Genomic DNA, 20,325 nt, shown 5'->3' on the forward strand with positions numbered 1-20,325 from the left:
TTTTCGTTAAAAGTATTCTTATTATTAACTTGTAATTAATCCCTTACTAAACATACTGTATACTGTTGTTTTTGTAGCACTTATTATTTTATTTTAATTTTAAAAATAAACATTAAAATACTTTTAAACTTATTGTTAGTGTACCGCCAAATTTTGAAATTGTTAAAAGTAATATTTTTATTTTTATTTTATTTTTTGGCGGTCCCTGAACGCTAGTTCACACCCGCCATTGTTAAAAGTATGCCGCGGCAAAAAAAAGGTTGAGAATCACTGGTCTAACACATTTATAATCTATATTTATACATAAAAAACAAATCAAAATCTATAGCGATTGTTATTTTTTTTAAACTGTCCTCATGAAAACTGCCCAAAAGGAAAAATTGCTACTTAAGATCGTATTCAAGCGTGAAATTATTGCTTTGACGGCACTTTCGGCGTAGGTGTTGACTGCACCACGCCGATATGCTAGATTACACCAATATTGGCAATGGGAAAATTGAAATCAGACGTCCCTTTGTAAAGTGAAAGCGAAGTTCAAACTTAAATCTCAGCCTTTTAGCTTGCTACTGCCTGCGGTACACATTACCGCCATTCCACCATTCATCGACATGCGAATTGATTAAGCGGATTCAAAGTATAAATTGACTATATTGCTCTACCAAGGAAATGGACGCCTACTTGACCATTTTTGTCTGCTTAAGTCAAAGACTGTGCACATGTAAGTTTTATGTGACTTGATTACTGACGCCATTATTGTTGCCAATTGTCGTTTTTGTGGCTCAACGAGGCCACTCTACTTGTAATTGTCAGATAATGGGACAAATTTGTTGGATGCTATAAGAGAGTTAAAGGACTTGACCGTTCTATAGTCTATTCAGGACTACGTCTACAAGAAGCAACTAGGAATGAAATTGTGAGGTTCTTATTCTGCCACATGCCCCGAATTTTGGTAGCCTATGCGAGTCAGATGTGAAGATTGCCCAGCGTCCCCTCAAGTCTACAATGGACACCTATGTCTATAGTTTGGAGACTTTCATGATTGCTCACGCGCAAGTTAGGCGATACTAAACTCTCGGTCTATTATTACCCTGTCTAATTTGCTTGAAGATCTGCAGGTTTTAACATTTTCTAATTTTCAGGTCTTTTTGTCACCGTCCTTTTTTGGATCAACTAATCACTGAATGGACATCTTAAAAGTCAAAAATAGGCCCTAGCCTAGTTTATTGTTAATCAGTTCTAGAGACGCTGAACCAATTGGTACCCCATACTGCAGCAGACTTTGAAGAAAGGGAACAGCCCTGCCAATCCGGCTTTTGGAATTAGATAATCATTGTCTTGAAGAACGACCTGTCGCCAATCTAACGGACTTTGGACGCAATGTATTGCTGTATCCTGACCAGAATGTAGTCAATCGCTAACGTCGCTACATCGTAAGGCACCTTCAGTGTCCAGTGAAACATTATTTTGGAAAAAATGTCATTTTCTTTTTTTTTTCAAAGATTGGATACAAGCTGTACGCATAGCCCTTCATTTTTATTGTTAGAGCGGGACCATGAGGTTGTGAGGACTGAAGAATATGAACGCTCGGGGCGCTAAAATTAACTCAAGGAAAAAGGATAAGCTTAATGATAATTTTTTATTCAAGTTAAAGAAATGCAGTTGATTCAATTTATGGATTAAACTAAATAATAACCTTAGTGACCATATGATTAATAGTGATGCTATGGTAACCTACAAACGGTTAGTGTTTGTCTAACATTTAGCTTTTAATTAGGGCGTCGTTAATTTGAATTTTATTGCACTTGTGAAAATATCATGGCTAGCCCAGAAGATGAAGGAGGTATTCCAGCTGAACTGTCTGAGGAGGAAAGGGAAGATACATCTTACGATGTACAATCATCAGTGGATGAAGAAATACCATCTTTAGATTCACGGGATGTATTAGATGAAGAAAGTATACCAGTTTCACAAGTAATTTCATTTTTCTTTTTCTAAAAATAATATTTAGCTTAGGGAATATATCAACTCAGTGTTTACTGTATTGGATTCCGATGCGGTATTTCAGATAAGAGTCCAGTTGGCCTTATATTTTCTCTTCCTATGTACCTCTGGAACGGTATATGTTGTGTTATCTGTAACGAGAAAGCCACATTAGAGCCACGCCAATGGCCTCAGATGGTAATGCGTTTTAAAATTTAAAGTATATTCTTAATAATTAATTTACTGACAGAGATATTAATGGGATGTTGGCCGCACTTACAGTATAAGTTGTTGAACGATGTGAGTTTATATTATTGACCAAGCATAAATGAATTGCTAAAATTTCTAGTATGAGAGTGCCCAATGGAGCTGAACTCTTTTCTATACTAATTGTATTTGAGAATTATCAGTTTTGCTTGGACGGTTTCCGGTAAAAGATTTTTTTGGGGGGGATTCCTTCAAATTTGTCTTATTTGTGTATTCTGGAGGTATTACCTGTTACCTGTACTATGCACCGAATCAAGTACCTTTAATTTTTAGAAAAAAAGACCAAAGAGGATTTTAGCGATCTCTAAAATTTTGCGCCGGAGCGACCGCCTCTTTCGCCCAGCCCTCGTACGGGCCTATTCCCAAGGTAGCATCACTTTGAAGTTGGCTACTTGTGAGATCTGTTGACTTCTTGACTTTAGTACAAACTAAACACAGGGAGTACAGAAAAAAATATTTTTTTCTTAAGGGGGTTTCTTGATTCTGTTTTATTATTTTTTTTACATTTTTTATGAACTTAGTTCGTGAAGTTGTGAGGAATACTTAGTGCTATTATTTTGCAGACGAATTCTCGCACTGTGCACGATAAGATGTTTTCTCTTCGAATCGTATTGAATTAATTCACCACGAAACTTTTTTTTTTTTACCAAAATGAGAAAGTTGAATTCAAAATGTATATAATTTTTTTTTGCATACCTTGGGTCAAAATTTACTTTAACAAAATGATTAATTAGCCTCTAACCTCCTATCTTTCTAACCTCTTATTTTTTTTTTTTTTTTTGGCGCATCAACATCTGAGGTTATTAGCGCCCGGAGCTTTTTCCAGTGCACTGCCGGCCTCCGGACAGTGTTTTCTTGTTACAGACAACACTGTCCATCACCGGACAGTGAGCTGTAAGAAGCTCCTAGGAAGAGAAAATCTAAGGGTCAGCTGCTGGATTCGAACCCGGGACCTCCGCGTGGGAGTCCCGTATGCTAACCTCATAGCTAATCCCTTCCCTCTAACCTCTTATTATTATTAACTTTCTATTATTAAGTAAAGTAAAGTAATCGCCTATTTTTTCGGGCGGGGCTTAACGTCCAACTACCAATTAGGTGTCGTGGACGGAGGCGACTAGCAAACATACTTTACTATAAATTTCTTTTATTAACCATTAAATAAAATCCAAGGCCTAAGACCGGGAATCGAACCCAGTACCACAATACATATTAGCTTCGCAGGTCTCGCCTCTAACCGCTCGGCTACCGTGGCGCCTACTTTCTATTATTGTTAACCTCCTAACTGGTTTTGATTAAATTAAGCTCTGTTTACCCTTTATCTTATATTGATTTTTAGATAGAAAATTTCCTTAAACGACATTTAAATGATAAAAATATATGCTCTCCAATTTTTAGGAAGGGTCTTTTGAATATAATCGCGCGAAAACATACAGTCAGGAGTGTTTATAGTATAGGAATCTATCTATAATTTATTAGGTCATATGTTATAACAGTCTGATTTATGATTGTGAACATACATAAATGTATATGTAAAACATTATTTTGTTAAGTGTTTTGTTCACAGATTAAAAAAACAAATATTACTGTAATGTATTACACATGTACATGTATTACTATTTTTTCCAAACTCGTATGTTTATTTACAATCGCGATATTGTAACATATAATTATTTTGCAGAGTCAAGGTGATGTTTTACCAGAAGAATTAGCTGAACCTGCTAATTTTGTTACACAAGAAAAACCAGAGAAAGTTTTGGAGCATGAAGAAGTAGAAGTTGGATTAGAGAAAGGAGACTATTTACTTAAACAATTGCCAGAAAGTGAACCTAAACTAGGAGATATAGAAATGAGTGTAGAAACTTCTGCAGCTGAAGGTCCAATATCAAGTGATGATGAGCTGGAGGATCACAAGTTCGAACCGTTTTACGACTATGTAGACAGAGAGATTGCAAAAGCAAGTGTTGAAGAGAATGTAGAAGGAGAAGAAGACGAGTCAATCAAAAATATAAAAACTGTTCCAGACTTAATTAGAAAAATTACAAGTAAGAATATTTATAGTTCCTTTGATTTAATAGTAATTCTAATAGTAGTTTGAGAAAAATCATCATAGCAAAGAATTTTTATTGAGCTTACTAGTAGTAAATAGTTACGTCCAGATTGATGCCACATCATGTCCTCTGGATCATGATGGCCTATGCTTTCTGACTGATTTTTTTAAAATCTGCTTTCATAGATGTTGACAAATTTTCTTAAAAGTGGAAATTACATTAAAAGTTTTGTTCCAAAAATCCACCAAATGATAGAACAACTTCGCAAGGGACAACCAGAGAAAGTAAACAGAACCTCTCCCCCCCAAATATATGACAAAATAAGATTACCAATAATTTCTAGAAAAAATTGTAATTATAACTTTGATTACATACATTATTTTGGAATTGCCATCATTAAGTTAAATTAAATAGCTCAATTCTCTTAATTATATCTATATAAATACATGACTATTATCTGCATTCTAAACTAAATTTTCTAATTTAAAATTTGGACATAAGATTAGATTAGATGCCATCAAAGTGGCCAGACTATGCCACCACAACTCAAAGAGTATTTGTTGCACTTCCCTAGTTGAAGCACCCCTGAGGTCCTATTTTATGTTTGACTAGACTAAAACTATATAACAAAATATCAACATTTGTATTAAATAATGGATACAGATATACAATTTTCTAAAAAAAATGGTCATCATGAAGGCGCTTATACCGACGATGATACAAGTTAAAATACAAATTTTGACCATAAATATTATTGTTGCAACAATTTATAATGAAAATTAATTAAAACATATACCAACGTATTATACATGCATTTTAGATCCTAGTTTTAATAACCGAGGAATTTATTATTTTATTCTGCTGTATGTATGAAGTAGTTAGTCTAAAGAACAGTTTCCTTCTAAGGATCTTTCGAGTTTTTTGCCTCAACAGGTTGGTAAATGATTATATTTTAATTCTAGTATAAACCATACGTTTCGACTTTAATTATACGTTTATTATTTTTATTTTTTGCAGCATTTAATTTTACTAAATGGAATAATTCATTTTCAATAATTACAGGAAAATTAAAAATTCATCTTCCAAGTGCACCTAAATTCGAAGTACCGAAATTTTTAGGACCAAGAATAGTTAGAGATTTACTACCTGGTTTGGAAGAATATTTATTTACAGATGAAAATTCTGGTGAAGCTATTTCTGTAGGAAGTAGCGACATGTTGGTAACAACCGAAGAATTCAGCAGAGATGTTGCAGCACCATCACCAGTTCCAGAAGTTCCGCATGGTGAATACGATGTGCTGGAGGCTGATAATCCTATGTTAAATAGATTCCAAAATGTACTTAAGGAACATCTGGTTAGGCAAAAGAATCGCCTTTTAGACCAGATTTCTGATCTGGTATGTCACTTTTTGTGATTGTTTAGAATTAGAATATGAACTCATGCCAAACAAATTGAATACTGAGAAGCAGAGCTATAGCATTGAAATAGTTAATAGAACAAAAAGGGAATAATAAAAATTAATAATTAAATAAAAATTTACATAATGAATGAAGAAATTGACTTTCTGTTTTCCAAGTAAATTGCCTTACTATTTACTCGTTCTACGAACCCAAACAGATTCCAAATATCGATACCTAAGAAATATAAGGCGTGCAAAATAACTACTCAAGGTCAATCCCTATCTGATCTTAATGAAGAACTTTTGGATAAACATACCGCTATCATTTATGGTGCATATCAATGCTGGTTTTGATAATCATTTCTACCATTTTTGTCAGAATATTATAACTTCAACAGTTACATCAAAGCAGCATATGTTCGTGTTCTAAACTATTTATAGTGTTTATTGTTTGGTTAGTCCATTCTCTCTTAATTTCGCGATGTATTTTTAATTTCTCTTTCTTAAAGTAATATTGTATTATCACACTTGTATAATACTGCTTATAGTTCATTTTTTATTTTCGTTATCTTGGAAATATTTTCTTTATTTCAATGGGATTTTTTTCGATATTGTTGACTTATCTGAAAAAAAAAACCACTATAAATATATCTTTTTTGGTATTATTTGGTCAGCATCTTCAAGTGTACGTGTTTGTGTTTGCAACTTTTTTTCTGAAAAACAATGCTTTTTATTATGACTTTGGAGGAGACAGAGTTATTAGAATTAGCTCTAAAATTAATCAGTATTCAATTATCTTAATCATAACCCCAAATCAGGTTTCTTGAAACCAATTTCAAATGTACGGCTTCCCACTTATGTAAGTAAAAAAGAACTAAACGTAAAAGAAAATTCAATCACTGAGAAAAATTACACACTGACCGTTATAATGTCGGTAAAAATCCAACCGAGTGTGTACTTCAAATTATATTTTCGTAAATCTAAATCAAAAGGTATCCAAAATTATTTTTACTTTAGAAATGGAAGTATATCAGTGTTGCTTTGGGACAAAATGGTAAATATTTACTTCTTTCATATTACCTTAATATTACCTTCTCGTACTTTACTGGCAAGAGACGTTAGGTTCTGTAATCTTGCAGATTTTGGGTCCTCTGGATTAGAAGAAGTATTTTCAATTTCTAGAAGTATTATCTGTGTGTTTGTCTATAATGTTTGGTTAGCGTAACTCAAAAATTGAAAATTGCTGATAGTTTAAAATAGGCGAGGTGTTATTTTACAAATTCGAATTTTTAATTTTTTATTTTCTCTAAAACGGTTTCAATGATTTTCCCTATACATTTTTCCATTGCTCATACGTAGTTCTAGACATTTTCTTTGCATCATTTTCCTAAGAAAATGCTTTTAAGACAATTTAGGAAGGGAGGTATTGAGGATTGAAACTTCTCACCACTACGTAGTCATTCAAGTGGGATTAATTATCGGTGTAATATTAACAGAAATTAAATATGTAAGTATAATTCCGTTTTTGTAGAAAATCGTTTCAGCGAATAACTTTACTGGATTAAGTTGAGGATTTTTTAGAACAATATAGTTTAAAAAAAAAAGAAAAGTTTTACGGTAAAGTGCATCAAGAAAAAAAATAATTTATGCATTTCGCACTAGGTATCCATTTTTTCCCCAATAAAATTCATTAGTAATGATATCTTCGATTTTAGGATTCTGATTGGAAAGCAACAAAAGAAAATATTAAAAAAGTTTGCGAAACTATAGCAAGCGAGCTTAAAATTATAAAACAGCAACAAGAAAATATAAATAATTACAAAAAAAATATGACAACGGTAATGTAAAAGGTTCTTTTAAGGTTTCAAAATAATTCCTTTATTGTATTTAAATTAAAAAGTAATTTATATTACTTAAATTCTAGGTCAACCAAGATCTCAAAAAAGTGGAACAAGTAATAGATGATCAACGAACTGAATCTAAACAATTGAAAACAGAATTAACGGAGAAGAAAAAGAATTGTACGTTATAGTTTTATCAAGTTCAACGTGTCTTTTAAAGAACATTTCATAGGAAACCCTTTAATTTTGTCTATTTCTAATTATTACAATTTTTTTGTCAAATTATTATTTGAATAAACAAGTTCTTGGAGATTTCTAGGTTCGCAGATTGTCTCAGCATTAACCAGCAATCGGTTTTTTGTTTTTTGGTCTCTTACTAAATTAAACTCTCACTTAGGAATAGGCCTAATTATATTCACGAACTTACATCAAAAGATACCCATTCTTTTAATTTCGTTCAGTCTTTTGTTCAGTGCATTGAAATAGCAGCTTAGAAAGATTGAAAGAGGCTTTCCTAGCACCTCTATCAATTTTCATAAGAATTGTTCAGTAAAACTAGTCCAAGCTAACCTCCTAAGTAAGTCTGCTAATTTTGCAAAAAAATAAAATTATAGATTCTGTTCACATAAATCTTCAACTCTTATTTCTACAATTTTAAATTCTTTTTATTTTATGTTAAAAGTAAATAAGTTTCTTAAATTAAAAGTTAGAAGAGAATGTAACGGCAGTAATATTCCTGATTTTTCTTCTTGAATATAAAGTAGTTTTAGGTAAATCATTGAATTAGGATCGATTGTAAAAGGAGCAATCGATTGTTGGACTTCTATGTCCAATTCAAGCTATTGTGTACCCGCTCTCAGTTACCATTTACAAGCTATATTTATATAAACGAAGTTTACTTAAACATTCCCAGTATAAAGAAAATTTGACGGTTTATTTTTGTTTACTACTGTAGAGATGACCGTTTCACTCTAGTTTTTTTTATTACTTTCCCGCCATTTGATTTTCTATTTATTAATCATACAATAGTTAAAAAAGTAATCATCTCTTTAAAAATGTAATTCACTATTTTTTTTTTTTAGTACATTCTTTGGAACAAGAAAGAGAAATGTACGTACAATTACTGAACAAAATGGAATCTTATAAAGAATTTCAAGATGAACAGTTAAAAATGAATAAAATACAAACTGCTAAAAATAAAGCAGAAATAAAACAAATGTTAGAAGAAAAACAAAAACAGGCAAGTTTTATGAATTTTCTTTATTGCACTATTTACAAAAAAATAAATAAAAGAGGATTATTTTTTAAGTTATTCTTAATTTTAGGACCTTATTCTTTGGCGAATTACACAAATAATTCTTCAATTGAGACGAAATTTTGAAGCGTCAGAAAAAAATATTTTCACCATCAGACAAACAGGTTTATTATTTTGGATTTGATTAAATACTAATTATTGAGTGACTGGACTTGTAACCTTCTCTTGATGCTATAGAATTTAAAAAACTGGAAATTTGTTCTGAACTTCTAATTCCCTTGATGAATTATTCATTATTTTGGAGATATTTTTCCATATAATCAATATTTGCTATAACATAAAATAAATATCTTTATTTCTAATACAATAATAATCAACATATAATAAAGATAATAAAAAAATGTAAATTTGCCAAGATAATTTTCTATTAAATATTTCCAGAATAAGAACGACTCTTAGGTGCTTTCTAACATCTTTAGGTATCTTTTGTTTCTAACATCAAATTAAATTTATCTGATCAAAGTAATTTAAATCTGATAAATATAAAGAAACATTAATCAGCATTAAATCTATTGAGAATTAAGTTAATTTTCATTTTTTTATAGAACTTTTAAAGTTGTTATTTATAAAAAAAATTAATAATATAATAATTAATTTACAAAGGCAAATAATTAGTACTAACTTGTTCAACAATACATTATAAATTATATGGTACTTTTTACAGCTGAACAAGTTGAGAACAACGTTACTACTGCAGAAGTTGATATTGAAAGTTTTAAGCTTGAAAATGTTTTAATAAGACAAACTGTAAACAAAAATTTTGAAATAGTTAATGCTAAAAATCAGGCATTTCCAATTGAAAAACAAAATCTTCAGTAAGTTATGTAAGAGGTTTTGGTATATTTGAAAAATTTGCAAGGAATGTTATGTTTCAAAATAATAGCAGCTTTTATAATGATAAAAATATCAATATTTATTTTATTTTTTTGGAACAGATATGCGAAAGATACTTTAATTGAATTAATACATCAAATTCGTGGTTTAAATAAATCATTTCATGATATGCAGAAAACTGAAGAACAAAGTCGACTTCGCTTCAATAAAGCTTGGATGAAAACCACTCAAATAAAAAAAAATGTATATAATTCTGAAATTTGAAATGTTTAATTGCATTTGTATTTTGTGTTCAGGAAATTTTTTATTTTTCAATGGTTTTTTTTTCTAGATGGAAACTCTCTCAAGTTCCATTTCTATTGCTGAAAATATGTTCATACAATTCCAAACAATGTTTGAGAATAATGAAAAACGTTTAGAAACTGTAAAAAAGGTAAAAGATTTTAAAAATTAATTATTATAATTATTTAAAAATCTACATTAATATAAAATTGTTTTACGTTGATAACTTTTTTGCAGGAAACTAGAAATTTAGAAAACGAAAACAAAAAAATTATAAAAAAATTAAATGACGAACTTTCTAAGCAAAATGAAATTAAAAAAGTATTATTGAATAAATTGAATGAAAATAATATGACTGAAATTTTCAAGAATAGGATTGATAAACAGATAAAAAAATTGGCCCAAGATGCGAGAGAACAGGTATTATAAAATAGTTAAAATAGGTATGTAAATAAATTAATACTCAAATTACGATTGATCGAACAACCGAATATCAGTATTTCTTCAATTGAACATGTAAAACGGTTTACAGTGCCATCAGAGGGTGCTGACGACAACCTGAATGTTAGGTTACAGCCTGGGAAGGTTCAGCGTCACTCTAGAGTGTTTACGTTGCAAAGAGTGTTTTCATAGTGTTTAACGACGGTGACATATAATTTAGTAATTTAATTTGTGAGACGGTTTTTTGAAACAGATTTTATTATTCTGTAAAGAATAATTAAATTACTAGTTTATATGTCACCGACGTTAAACACCATGAAAATACTCTATATAACGTAAACACTCTAAAGTGACGCTGAACCTTCCCAGTCCTTCTGAATTCCCAAAACCGGTTGATTTAAAAATTATGCAGTATGGCATAGAATAAATATCTGACCCATGCTTCTTGATTCAGATCATTCTCTACAGGAGAGTTGGGCAAAAAGGCTACATCTTTTTCTTTTTTTTTTAATCAAAGTACCTCTTTTGTCACTTTTGTTTGAAAGATTCCCTAGCGTTTATTTCACTCAGTTCTTAATTAAGTGCTCATGAATATTTATATATATTATAGGAAATAATCATGGCAGAAGTAGAAAACAAATTAGCTAGATCATTGTTAGACAATGAGATGTTGAAAGGTCCAATGCTGGATTTAAAAAAGTCAATACTTCAAAAACAAAAAATAATAGACGATAAAGAGTCAAGTCTTAAGGCCTTGGAAAAAGAAATTAGAGAGACTCGTTACACTTGCCGAACCTTCCAGACGAAAATTGAAGTGAAGAAACAAACCATTGAAGAACTTACTAAGAAGCACGAGCAAAAGGTGTTTTATTTTATTTTTTTAATTGTATATTTTTTATGTATAAAAAAATGTCAGTTGTTAAAGTTTGTCACTAAACGAATTATTTACCGTACAATTCCTTCTTATGATACGTCTTTTATTGTAATACGCTCTTATTGAGAATTGTGTCTTCTTTCAAAGGCTATCATCTGTACGTATTTATATTTTGTAGAAAGCTTATAAGAGTCCATTAGAGAAAAAAGCTATGTATTTGGAGGAGGAATTGAAGACATTACAAACTGATAGCGAGAACATTGAAAACGATTGGTTAAAATTGCAGAACGATATTTTAACTAAAGCAGATTTTAGGAATAAATTGATCAGTGAAGTGCTCAAACTGAGGAAAGGTAACAATGTTTATGTTTAACGGCGATTGTTTAAAAAAATATTTTTTATAAGTTTAATTTTATTCCTTTTTTTTTATAGACTACTCTAGAATTGAACAGTTTAGAATTCGTGGTGAGGAAAAAGTTGCTGAACTGCAATTTAGTGAGAGAAAATGTTGTAAAGAATTAGAATATGCGCATAAAAAACTAGAAAAAATAGAAAGTGAAACAGTTGAAAAAAGTAAATTACGAGACCAACTCGAAAAATTGGCTTACATTCACGAAAAGAAGTATGAACAAGATTTAAAGGTTAGTTTCAGCTTTTTTGTCAGTATAAATTGATTCGTGTTAATATCTGGCCCATTAGCGCTCTGAGCTTTTCTTTAATACGCACTAAAATACGCAAATAACAAAATATCCAAAATTTCAGGAAAAATTGTAATGGTTAGCAACCTGGATTTGAACCCGGTACCTCCGGCTTACTAGTCCAACTAGTAAGGCGCTGGATGTTCGTACCTTTTAGCTCCGCTTTATCATTTAAATTTTACTCTAAATAATTTTATTTAAATTCATCAACAAAAAAAAGAATTTGAGAAGGGAGATTACTGTGAGAGATTATCTAATAATTTTGGTCTGGACTGCTTCAGACATTCAAAAACTTGCTACCGTGTTATATTAAGGCACCTTGAACTAGTCTTTAAAGCCCGATTACGGGACATGGCGGAAAATATGAAGCAGTTCATCGGGCATTAAAAAAAAATCCTAGCCCTGCGAATTCAACTGAGATAACTGACCAGAAGGTAACAGAACCTTCCGATTATAACCTTAATCAAAGTTTTTTTGTCTCTTAATAAATGAATATAGTTTTGTTTGCAATTATGTGAATTTCAAAAGGTTGACTTACGATATTGTTTTTACAATTCTTGACATTATGATCGCGCATAACGAATATTAATCTTATTATAAATTCAGATGTTTTGCAATCAAAAAGGCTCTAATAACCTCAGATGTCGCACCACAAATTAACAATAAATGAATATGAATTTAATCATTGCGTTTTATTAAAAATCTTTTTATTTTAATGTTCAAAACATTTTTTTTTATCTCCTTAACAAAAACTTACAGTTTAAAATGTTAAGTATAAGGGTTGATTAAACGCCAAAAGGTACACAAATCAGCGAGTACCCATCATTTCATTAATACTTCATTAATATTTAAGTAATTCTACTGCATTAATTTTCATTAATAAGTTATTTTTTAGAATTTATTAGATATCACAGACCCTCATGCTGGCCATTTTCGTCTACAAAATATATGTTCAAGTAGCACTGTAGATTGACTGTAATATCTATTAATTTATAATAATCAAACTATTAATTACAGGTTAAAAAGAAAAACGTTATAAAAAATAAAATAAAAATATGAGGCTAAAAAATTCAAAACCTTGTTTAAAAAAATGCTTACACCAACATACATCAATGATTTTGTTTATTTTATTTATTTATTTTTATTTCTTAAATAAAAATCGTCGGTTTAAGTTCATTCTTCGATTAAAGTAATTGTTATTGTATGAAGTAGTCAAACGTTTATAATCATAGGTAATAATTATCTGGCTTTATCGCAAATAATATAGTTTTCTTCAATTACATTCTCCATCTAGGTGTTCTTCCCACAATGTTGTATATATGTAATATAAAGTAAATAAGATATGCATATATTTAGGACAGCTAATTATTCCAGTATTTTACTATAAGTAAAATTAGGGAGACTAAATTAAATTACAATAGAGAAATGAATAATTATTGTTTAATAATCTACTTGTTATTAACTGTGTGTTAATTGTGCTCACGAATATTTCGGTAAGACGAATTCAAGACAGTAGCCTACTCTAACTTTATCTTTACTTTAACATGCATGTACGTATATGTGATTTATCATAATTATAACAAAAAAATAATATAAATGAAGTGGCCAGCATAAGGGTCTGTGATATCTAATAAATTCTAAAAAATAACTTATTAATGAAAATTAATGCAGTAGAATTACTTAAATATTAATGAAGTATTAATGAAATGTTGGGTACTCGCTGATTTGTGTACCTTTTGGCGTTTAATCAACCCTTATACTTAACATTTTAAACTGTAAGTTTTTGTTAAGGAGATTTTTGTACCTTTTGGATAGATTTTCCTTTTTGTCTATTTTACAAAGTTACATATCTGCTTTACAGATTTTTTTAAAATTTGGAATAAGCAATGCTATCATTATAACCTGATAAGGTGTTAAGTCGGAACCGTAACTACCACTGGAGAGATCTTTTTAAAAAATGATTGTAGTTGCGGCTCCCAAACCATCCTCAATAACAATTTTTTTGAGAAAGCGTTTTGAATAACATAGGAAGGTATTTGTACGTAAAAAGCAAAATTAAACTGCGATTTCAGTACTTCCTTTTAAGAGGAGTAAGAAAAATAAACTAGGATTGCAGTACTTCTCCCTAAAAGGCAAAGAGGCAAAGATTTTTTAATCGAACAATTCATTGATTTAAATCGGTTCACTCATTGATAATTTAAACGATTGCAGTACTTCCTCTTAGTAGGAGCAAGAGAATCAGCAACGTAGAGGAGCTTTAACCACTTATTCGAGCTGAATTTTATCAAAATCGGACTAAGCGTTATAGAAATATTGGTAATAATAGTTTTAGAAAGGGCCTTATTTGGGTGGGGCAAACTCCCCTCCTTATGAGGCACGGTGCCGAGACTTTTAAAGTGCAAATCTGTATAAAATTTCGATTCGAATGACACTTCATTCATAAAAATCGTTCACGTGTCGATAATTTGAAACGATTGCTATACTTCCCCTTAACAAGTGTAAGAGCTGATCGCCGCTTTAATGTTACGTAGGGGAGCCCTAACCCTATCATCCTACCAAATTTTATCAAAATCGGGACAAGATTTACAGAGTAATTAGTAATAATAATTTTGGAGGGGGCCTTACATAAAGGAGGCTAACTCCTCTCCCATTCGATGTACAGCGTCGGGACCCCCAAAAGGCACATCTACATAAAATATTGAATCGAATGACACCTCATTCATGAAAATCGGTTCACGCGTTTAGGCGCTACGTTGTTTACAAAAAAAGTAACAACAAGAACAACAACAACAACAACAACAACAACAACAACAACAACAACAAGAACAAGAACAAGAACATTTTTTGAAAAAGCCGTTTTTGCTCATTTTCGGCAACTTTTTTCTCGAAACCTATTAGATCTGGGTGGTTGCAAAAAAATTACAGTTATAAAGGAGGGTTTGGAGTAAGATTTAAAGAAAATTTGGGAATTTTATCTTTTATAGAAAAAGAGAAAAAAATTGTCAAAGTTGGGTGTTTTTCAACGTTACGCTTTTTCGTGCAGTTTTTGATGGTCAACCCTTATACAACTGTCCTACCGGACAGTTTTAATCTGCTATTATATAATATAAAAGATCACAATAGTTCCTTCAGAAAGCGCCACTGTAGCAGTGCGCTCAGAGGCAAGGCTCATGGTACTGATTCGATTTCCCGTCTGGGCCTTGGATTTTACTTAATGGTTAAAAGAGAAAGAAATTTTTGGTAAAGTATTGTAAAGTTTTTGTCCTTTTACTAAAAACTTTACCTATAACTAATGACTGCCACTAGTTAATTTAATAAGTGTGAGTGTGATAAATAATAAAACTCGCTAAATTTATAAGTAAAAACCTGATTTATTATCACATTAACATTACTAACATTAACATTTACGAGCAACTAACGCTATTCATTACAGTTACCATTTACAACAGTTTACTGTTACTTACTCACTACACCACAAAACTGTTCCACGACTGACCACTGGTCCGCACTGCACTGAATTGCACTAGTCTCAGCTGCACTAACAAAACTCTACTCACTAACTGACTAACTACCCAACTAGCTAACTCTAAAGCACTCCGCAACACTGACTCTCTCAAACTGACTGCAACTCTGTCTGCCGCATTCCAACTGCGACTCCCCCACTGCAACTGCGACTGCCCCACTCCAACTCCGTCTGTCTCACTCCCACCACCTGCCACTCACTGGCTGGGAAAACACATACTGCCTCCACCCCCAACTGGGGCCGCCCCATTGGCTTGCTTTTACACAGTGGTGGACCGTTATAACTAGCCTTCGGTCACTAAACTCCCTAAACAATCTAGCCCTTTTTTCTCCGGCTCAGGTAAAGCCCGGCCTTTTTGTTTACACAGTGGTGGACCGTTATAGACTTTGGTCAGCCAACTCCCAGAACAATCTAGGCCTTTCTTCTCTGGCTCAGGTCAACTTCGTTACAGTATGTTTGCTAGTCGCCTCCTTCCGCGACATGTGATTAGTAATTGAACTTGCATGAAAAAAAATAGGCATTACTTTGTTTTATTAGTAACAAAAATGATGAATGGATTGGCAGAACTCTAAACTGTAAAACACCAAGAACTTATTACATGGTACATTGCTTCATTATATTCGCTCGTTATAAAAAATGAGCTAACAAGAATCTCAGTTCAAAGTTTGGACACCTACCGCAATTCCTTGAAGTTTTTCGCTAAAGGTCAATAATTTTTTTGGTTAGTAATGCCAACCCAAGCCATGCATAAATGTAGGGAGCTGTAAAAACTGACAGAAATTGCACCAAAAAATAGTCGCAAAAAATTTATTAATTTTTTTTAATTCTGATATACTTATATAAAATTCAAAATGTTATGACAATTCATCATATTAAAAAGTTTCAAAACTATCTTGATAACTTTGGAATGCTTTATACTAATCCCTTACAAAAATTGTATATTTTTATAAGATAAAGTATTCATTTGGAACATGTACGATAAGTATTAAAATTCAAAGGTGATAAACTAATTGATTTGTAGGTAGCTGAAAATGAATATTTGGAAATGCAAAAGCAGAATAAAGAATTGCATGAAACAATTGAAGAAATGTCAAAAAATATTCGAGCTTTACAAAGAGAATTTTTGGAATGGGATAAAAAGTTGAGATTGGCGCAAAGAGAAAGAGAGAAATTTCAAAAAGAAATGGAGAGTAACGGTGAGATCGGGGCAATGAAATTGGAGATTCATAGAATGGAGGTAACAAACTTTATAATTGAAGGACTTTTTTTTTTTTACTTTAGCAAGATTCAACATATTTCTATTTTGTAAGCACATTTTCGATTTCTAAAGTAGAGTTATACATTTTGCACTTTTCATATAGTTACTTCAGCCACACACTTTCTTTGGTAGTCTCTGGTAGCAATTACATATTTATAGATAATAATTTCTTAATTGTTGTTATTAATACTTTTGCCATTTGTCAAAGGTCAGATTATCTCAATTAAAAAAAGTGCAAGAAAAAATGATGGCGGATTTAGAACATTGTGTAACCAGGCGGGACAATATTATTGCTTCTGCAGAAGCAAGAGAGACAAGATTTAGAGCTGGAGGTATGGTTTGGTTTTGATTTTATAAAGTAGATAGAAATGTAAACTCTGATTACTCTTTTTTTTTTTTAAATTTTTCATTATGGTGTAGTTTTTTTTAATAATTAACAGGTAAACAGTTTGCTAAAATTCATTTGGAAAAAAAACAATCAGATATGAAAATGAAACTCAAACAGGTTAAGCAAGTAAGTACTGAAATTTTATCTTAAATTTTATTGTTAACAATAAAATTTAAATTTTGCCCAAATAAAGTTTTTCTTTTTAACCTGTGATTAATAGTATGATGATTAGATATTACAGTCAATCTAAGTTAAATGGTGTTGAACAAATATTTTGTAGATTAAAATGGCCAGCATAAGAGTTTGTGACATCTAATAAATCCAAAAAAATATTAATGAAAATTAATACAGTAAAATTGCTTTAATGATATCAATGCAATATTAATGAAATGATAGGTTCTCTCTGATTTGTGCACCGTTTGGCGTTTTATCAACCCTTATACTTAACTTTTTAAACTGTAGGTTTTTCTTAAGGAGATTCTTAGAAAAGATTTTTGGCTAGCTCATTAAAATTCAGATCGGATGATAGCTTGACGGCATTGCTGTAGTCGGTGTTGCGTCTCTTTCAGTTATTTCTGATTTTAGAAATGGCACTCTTACGTCTACGTAAGATTAAAAAGACTAAAAAATATACCTAGTATTAATAGTCAATATTATTAATTACATTATTACGATATCAATGGCAGATGGCTACTTGATGGATTCGTCTTTAAATTAGCGAAAAACTGAAGTTCCTTCTTCAGTCTTAATAAATTTAGTTAATTTTTTAACGTATCTAAGTATTCTCTAACATAACACATTTAGATATTTATTGACATTTGAAATATTAAAAATCAAGTAGCATTTTTCAATTTTGTGATTTTTATTGTTTGACTAATTTATTGACATACTTGGTTGTTTGATTGGGCTCTCCAATCGATAATTCAATTCTAATTGCTTTAGTTGTACGTTTTCGTTGATATCAATTTTGTTCATACGAAGGAAACATATTTTTTATACTTAAATCAAGTTATTCCAGCTGGTTGGGAAAAAGTAATTATGAGTGTGTACATAAATATATCTTTCTCAAACTGGGACAATTTCGAAAGTGAAAAACAGAATGTAACGTCACCGACGATATATGTTTACAATTGTGATGGCCAAAAAGCGGAATTGTTAACAAGAAGCCTATTTTTATAATATTTTTTAGTTACTCTTAAACTCTACACGAGACTAACATGTACTCCACATGTACTGAAATTAAGACAGGTTTAACAAACTCTCTAAAAGCTACCTCTATTTTTTAATTAACCAACGGATATCTGTGAAACCTTTGTGCTTAAGACTTTCGATTACATCTATAAATTCAAACTTTTATTGGGTTACTATCGTTAAGACCGCTTTTGAATAAGCTACAAGTTTACCAAGAGTAAGAGGTACATATCATATTTAATTCATATGTAATGAACAATAACTAATCAACAATCGTATCAACTCGTTCAGTAACAATTTTAAGAAAATATAAACGAGTTCGTCATTGAAGAATGTTTTTTACTTCATAGGGCAATTAAGAGTGTAACCGTTCTATTAAAATAAATGTGAGATAAATTTGGTGTTTTAAATACTTGATTCCTAAAGGTTGTGTTATTAATTGCAAGAAAAATGTTAACAGACTTCACAGACGTTGGGAAAAGATATTCACGAAGGAAATGAAAAAGAACTTCAACTAATCGAAGAATACGATGATCTTACAAAACAAGTAGAAGTTCTAAAGAATGGATTGAAGGAAATAGAAATGCAAATTCATGAGGGTCAAATTCACAAACATGCGGTAGTTATAGTTTAATTATAAAACACAATTACTAAATATTGTAAAATCTGTATCTTCCTAATCATTTGAAACCTTTGCATCTCCTTTTATCATTCGAGTTTCATTTTTTCAATATTTAAACTTTGAAAGATTTCATACCGTTGTAGAAATGTCTAGAGGTAGTATTTATACAGTATTATTTTATTATTTATTATTATTTATTTATTTATTGTATTAGACATTAAGTCGTTACAATGGAATTATGTTTACAAACAAAAACATAAAATAAAAGTACACTTTTAACTTAAACATATAAAGAATAACTAAAAATCGTTCTTTAAGAAATAAAATACTTAATATAAAAAACAAAACAAAAAAATAAAATAGAAGTAATACATTTTGCAGTAACCAAATTTATTTATTTATTTATCTTTTAAATTATATTTTTAATAACAAAAAAAAACGCACAACTACTAATAATGAATACACTACTAAAATATAAATAAAATAAACAAAAATATAAGGTTAAGAAATAGAAAATAATAATAGAAATTCTCTTAATTTTAGGGAAAAATTCATGTATTTGTACAACAGGAAAAGGCTTTCTTTGTTCTGATTCGTAACTACTCTCTCCATGCTAAACTGGCCATCAAAAGCTTCCCTATAAAAATATCCTCTTGCTTCTGAAAAACTGTATTTATACAGTATTTATACACATCCTATCATAAAAATATTTGTACTTTTGTTAAACAATTCATACATTAACTTTAAATCACCAGTAACATTATTTTTAATATCACCTAATTTTTACAGTGTTTAGAGATGACAGTTTTAAGACAGAGGAAAGCAAAACTTTTAGAAGATTTTAAATTTGGACGCTACAAAAGTATACATAAATCAGAAAATACATTGCTTTTGGAAGAAGAAAAACAAGCATCTATTCATTGTGCTTTAGAAGAAGTACTCGATGCACTCAAAATGGATTTTCCTCAACTGGGATTACAAATAGTGCAGATTATCAATTCGTTAAAACTTCTAGAGTAATTGTAAACTGTTAGAAGATTGAATTTCCATAGGCTTTATAGAAAGAAATTTTTACTCCGCAAAAACGTCACAAACAATGTCCATTTCATTTCAAAAAATATTATTTTATAAAATATTTTTTTTTACATTGATGTTGTTTAATTTCAATCGAAAATAATTCTGGGATATTTATACAATAAATTAAATCTGTCTGGTAGGAGAAGGGTTATATACTAAGCATCTAAGAACAATTCTATATTTACTTTTAAGAATATATTCGAAATTATTTTAGTTGATTGGCGTTGGAAATAAATATATATTTTTACGTAAATTATTCATAATAAATACTTTAAAAGTCGAAAAA

The 20,325-nt window shown here is 30.5% G+C and overlaps 1 protein-coding gene across 2 annotated transcripts; it reads left to right on the forward strand.

Annotated features, from left to right (window-relative positions):
• The first annotated feature begins 1,599 nt into the window (after positions 1–1,599).
• On the forward strand, positions 1,600–20,109 carry LOC141460829 (coiled-coil domain-containing protein 40-like). Of its 2 annotated transcripts, none has more exons than XM_074141200.1 (19): positions 1,600–1,971; positions 3,926–4,289; positions 5,358–5,692; positions 7,411–7,533; positions 7,620–7,716; positions 8,619–8,776; positions 8,862–8,955; positions 9,516–9,666; positions 9,787–9,928; positions 10,017–10,118; positions 10,205–10,387; positions 11,019–11,270; positions 11,461–11,635; positions 11,715–11,923; positions 16,525–16,740; positions 16,970–17,093; positions 17,202–17,275; positions 18,801–18,959; positions 19,752–20,109. In XM_074141200.1, exons 1-19 carry the CDS (start codon positions 1,816–1,818, stop codon positions 19,980–19,982), a joined length of 3,345 nt encoding a protein of 1,114 aa, XP_073997301.1. In that variant the 5' UTR covers positions 1,600–1,815; the 3' UTR covers positions 19,983–20,109. The 2 variants fall into 2 exon arrangements, with proteins under 2 accessions (XP_073997301.1, XP_073997302.1); XM_074141201.1 differs by lacking the exon at positions 1,600–1,971 and adding an exon at positions 3,722–3,848.
• The last annotated feature ends 216 nt before the right edge of the window (positions 20,110–20,325 follow it).

This window comes from Rhodnius prolixus, unplaced genomic scaffold (genome assembly GCF_049639745.1).
Source record: "Rhodnius prolixus isolate KJV_2025 unplaced genomic scaffold, Rpr scaffold_6, whole genome shotgun sequence".
NCBI lineage: Eukaryota > Metazoa > Arthropoda > Insecta > Hemiptera > Reduviidae > Rhodnius > Rhodnius prolixus.

Excerpts from the sequence above, each read along its gene's own strand:
- LOC141460829 (XM_074141200.1), top strand. The coding sequence starts at position 1,816 with ATGGCTAGCCCAGAAGATGAAGGAGGTATTCCAGCTGAACTGTCTGAG. Across the intron at positions 1,972-3,925 it reads AAAGTATACCAGTTTCACAA|AGTCAAGGTGATGTTTTACC; the intron begins GTAATTTCATTT and ends ATTATTTTGCAG. Across the intron at positions 17,094-17,201 it reads GACAAGATTTAGAGCTGGAG|GTAAACAGTTTGCTAAAATT; the intron begins GTATGGTTTGGT and ends AATAATTAACAG.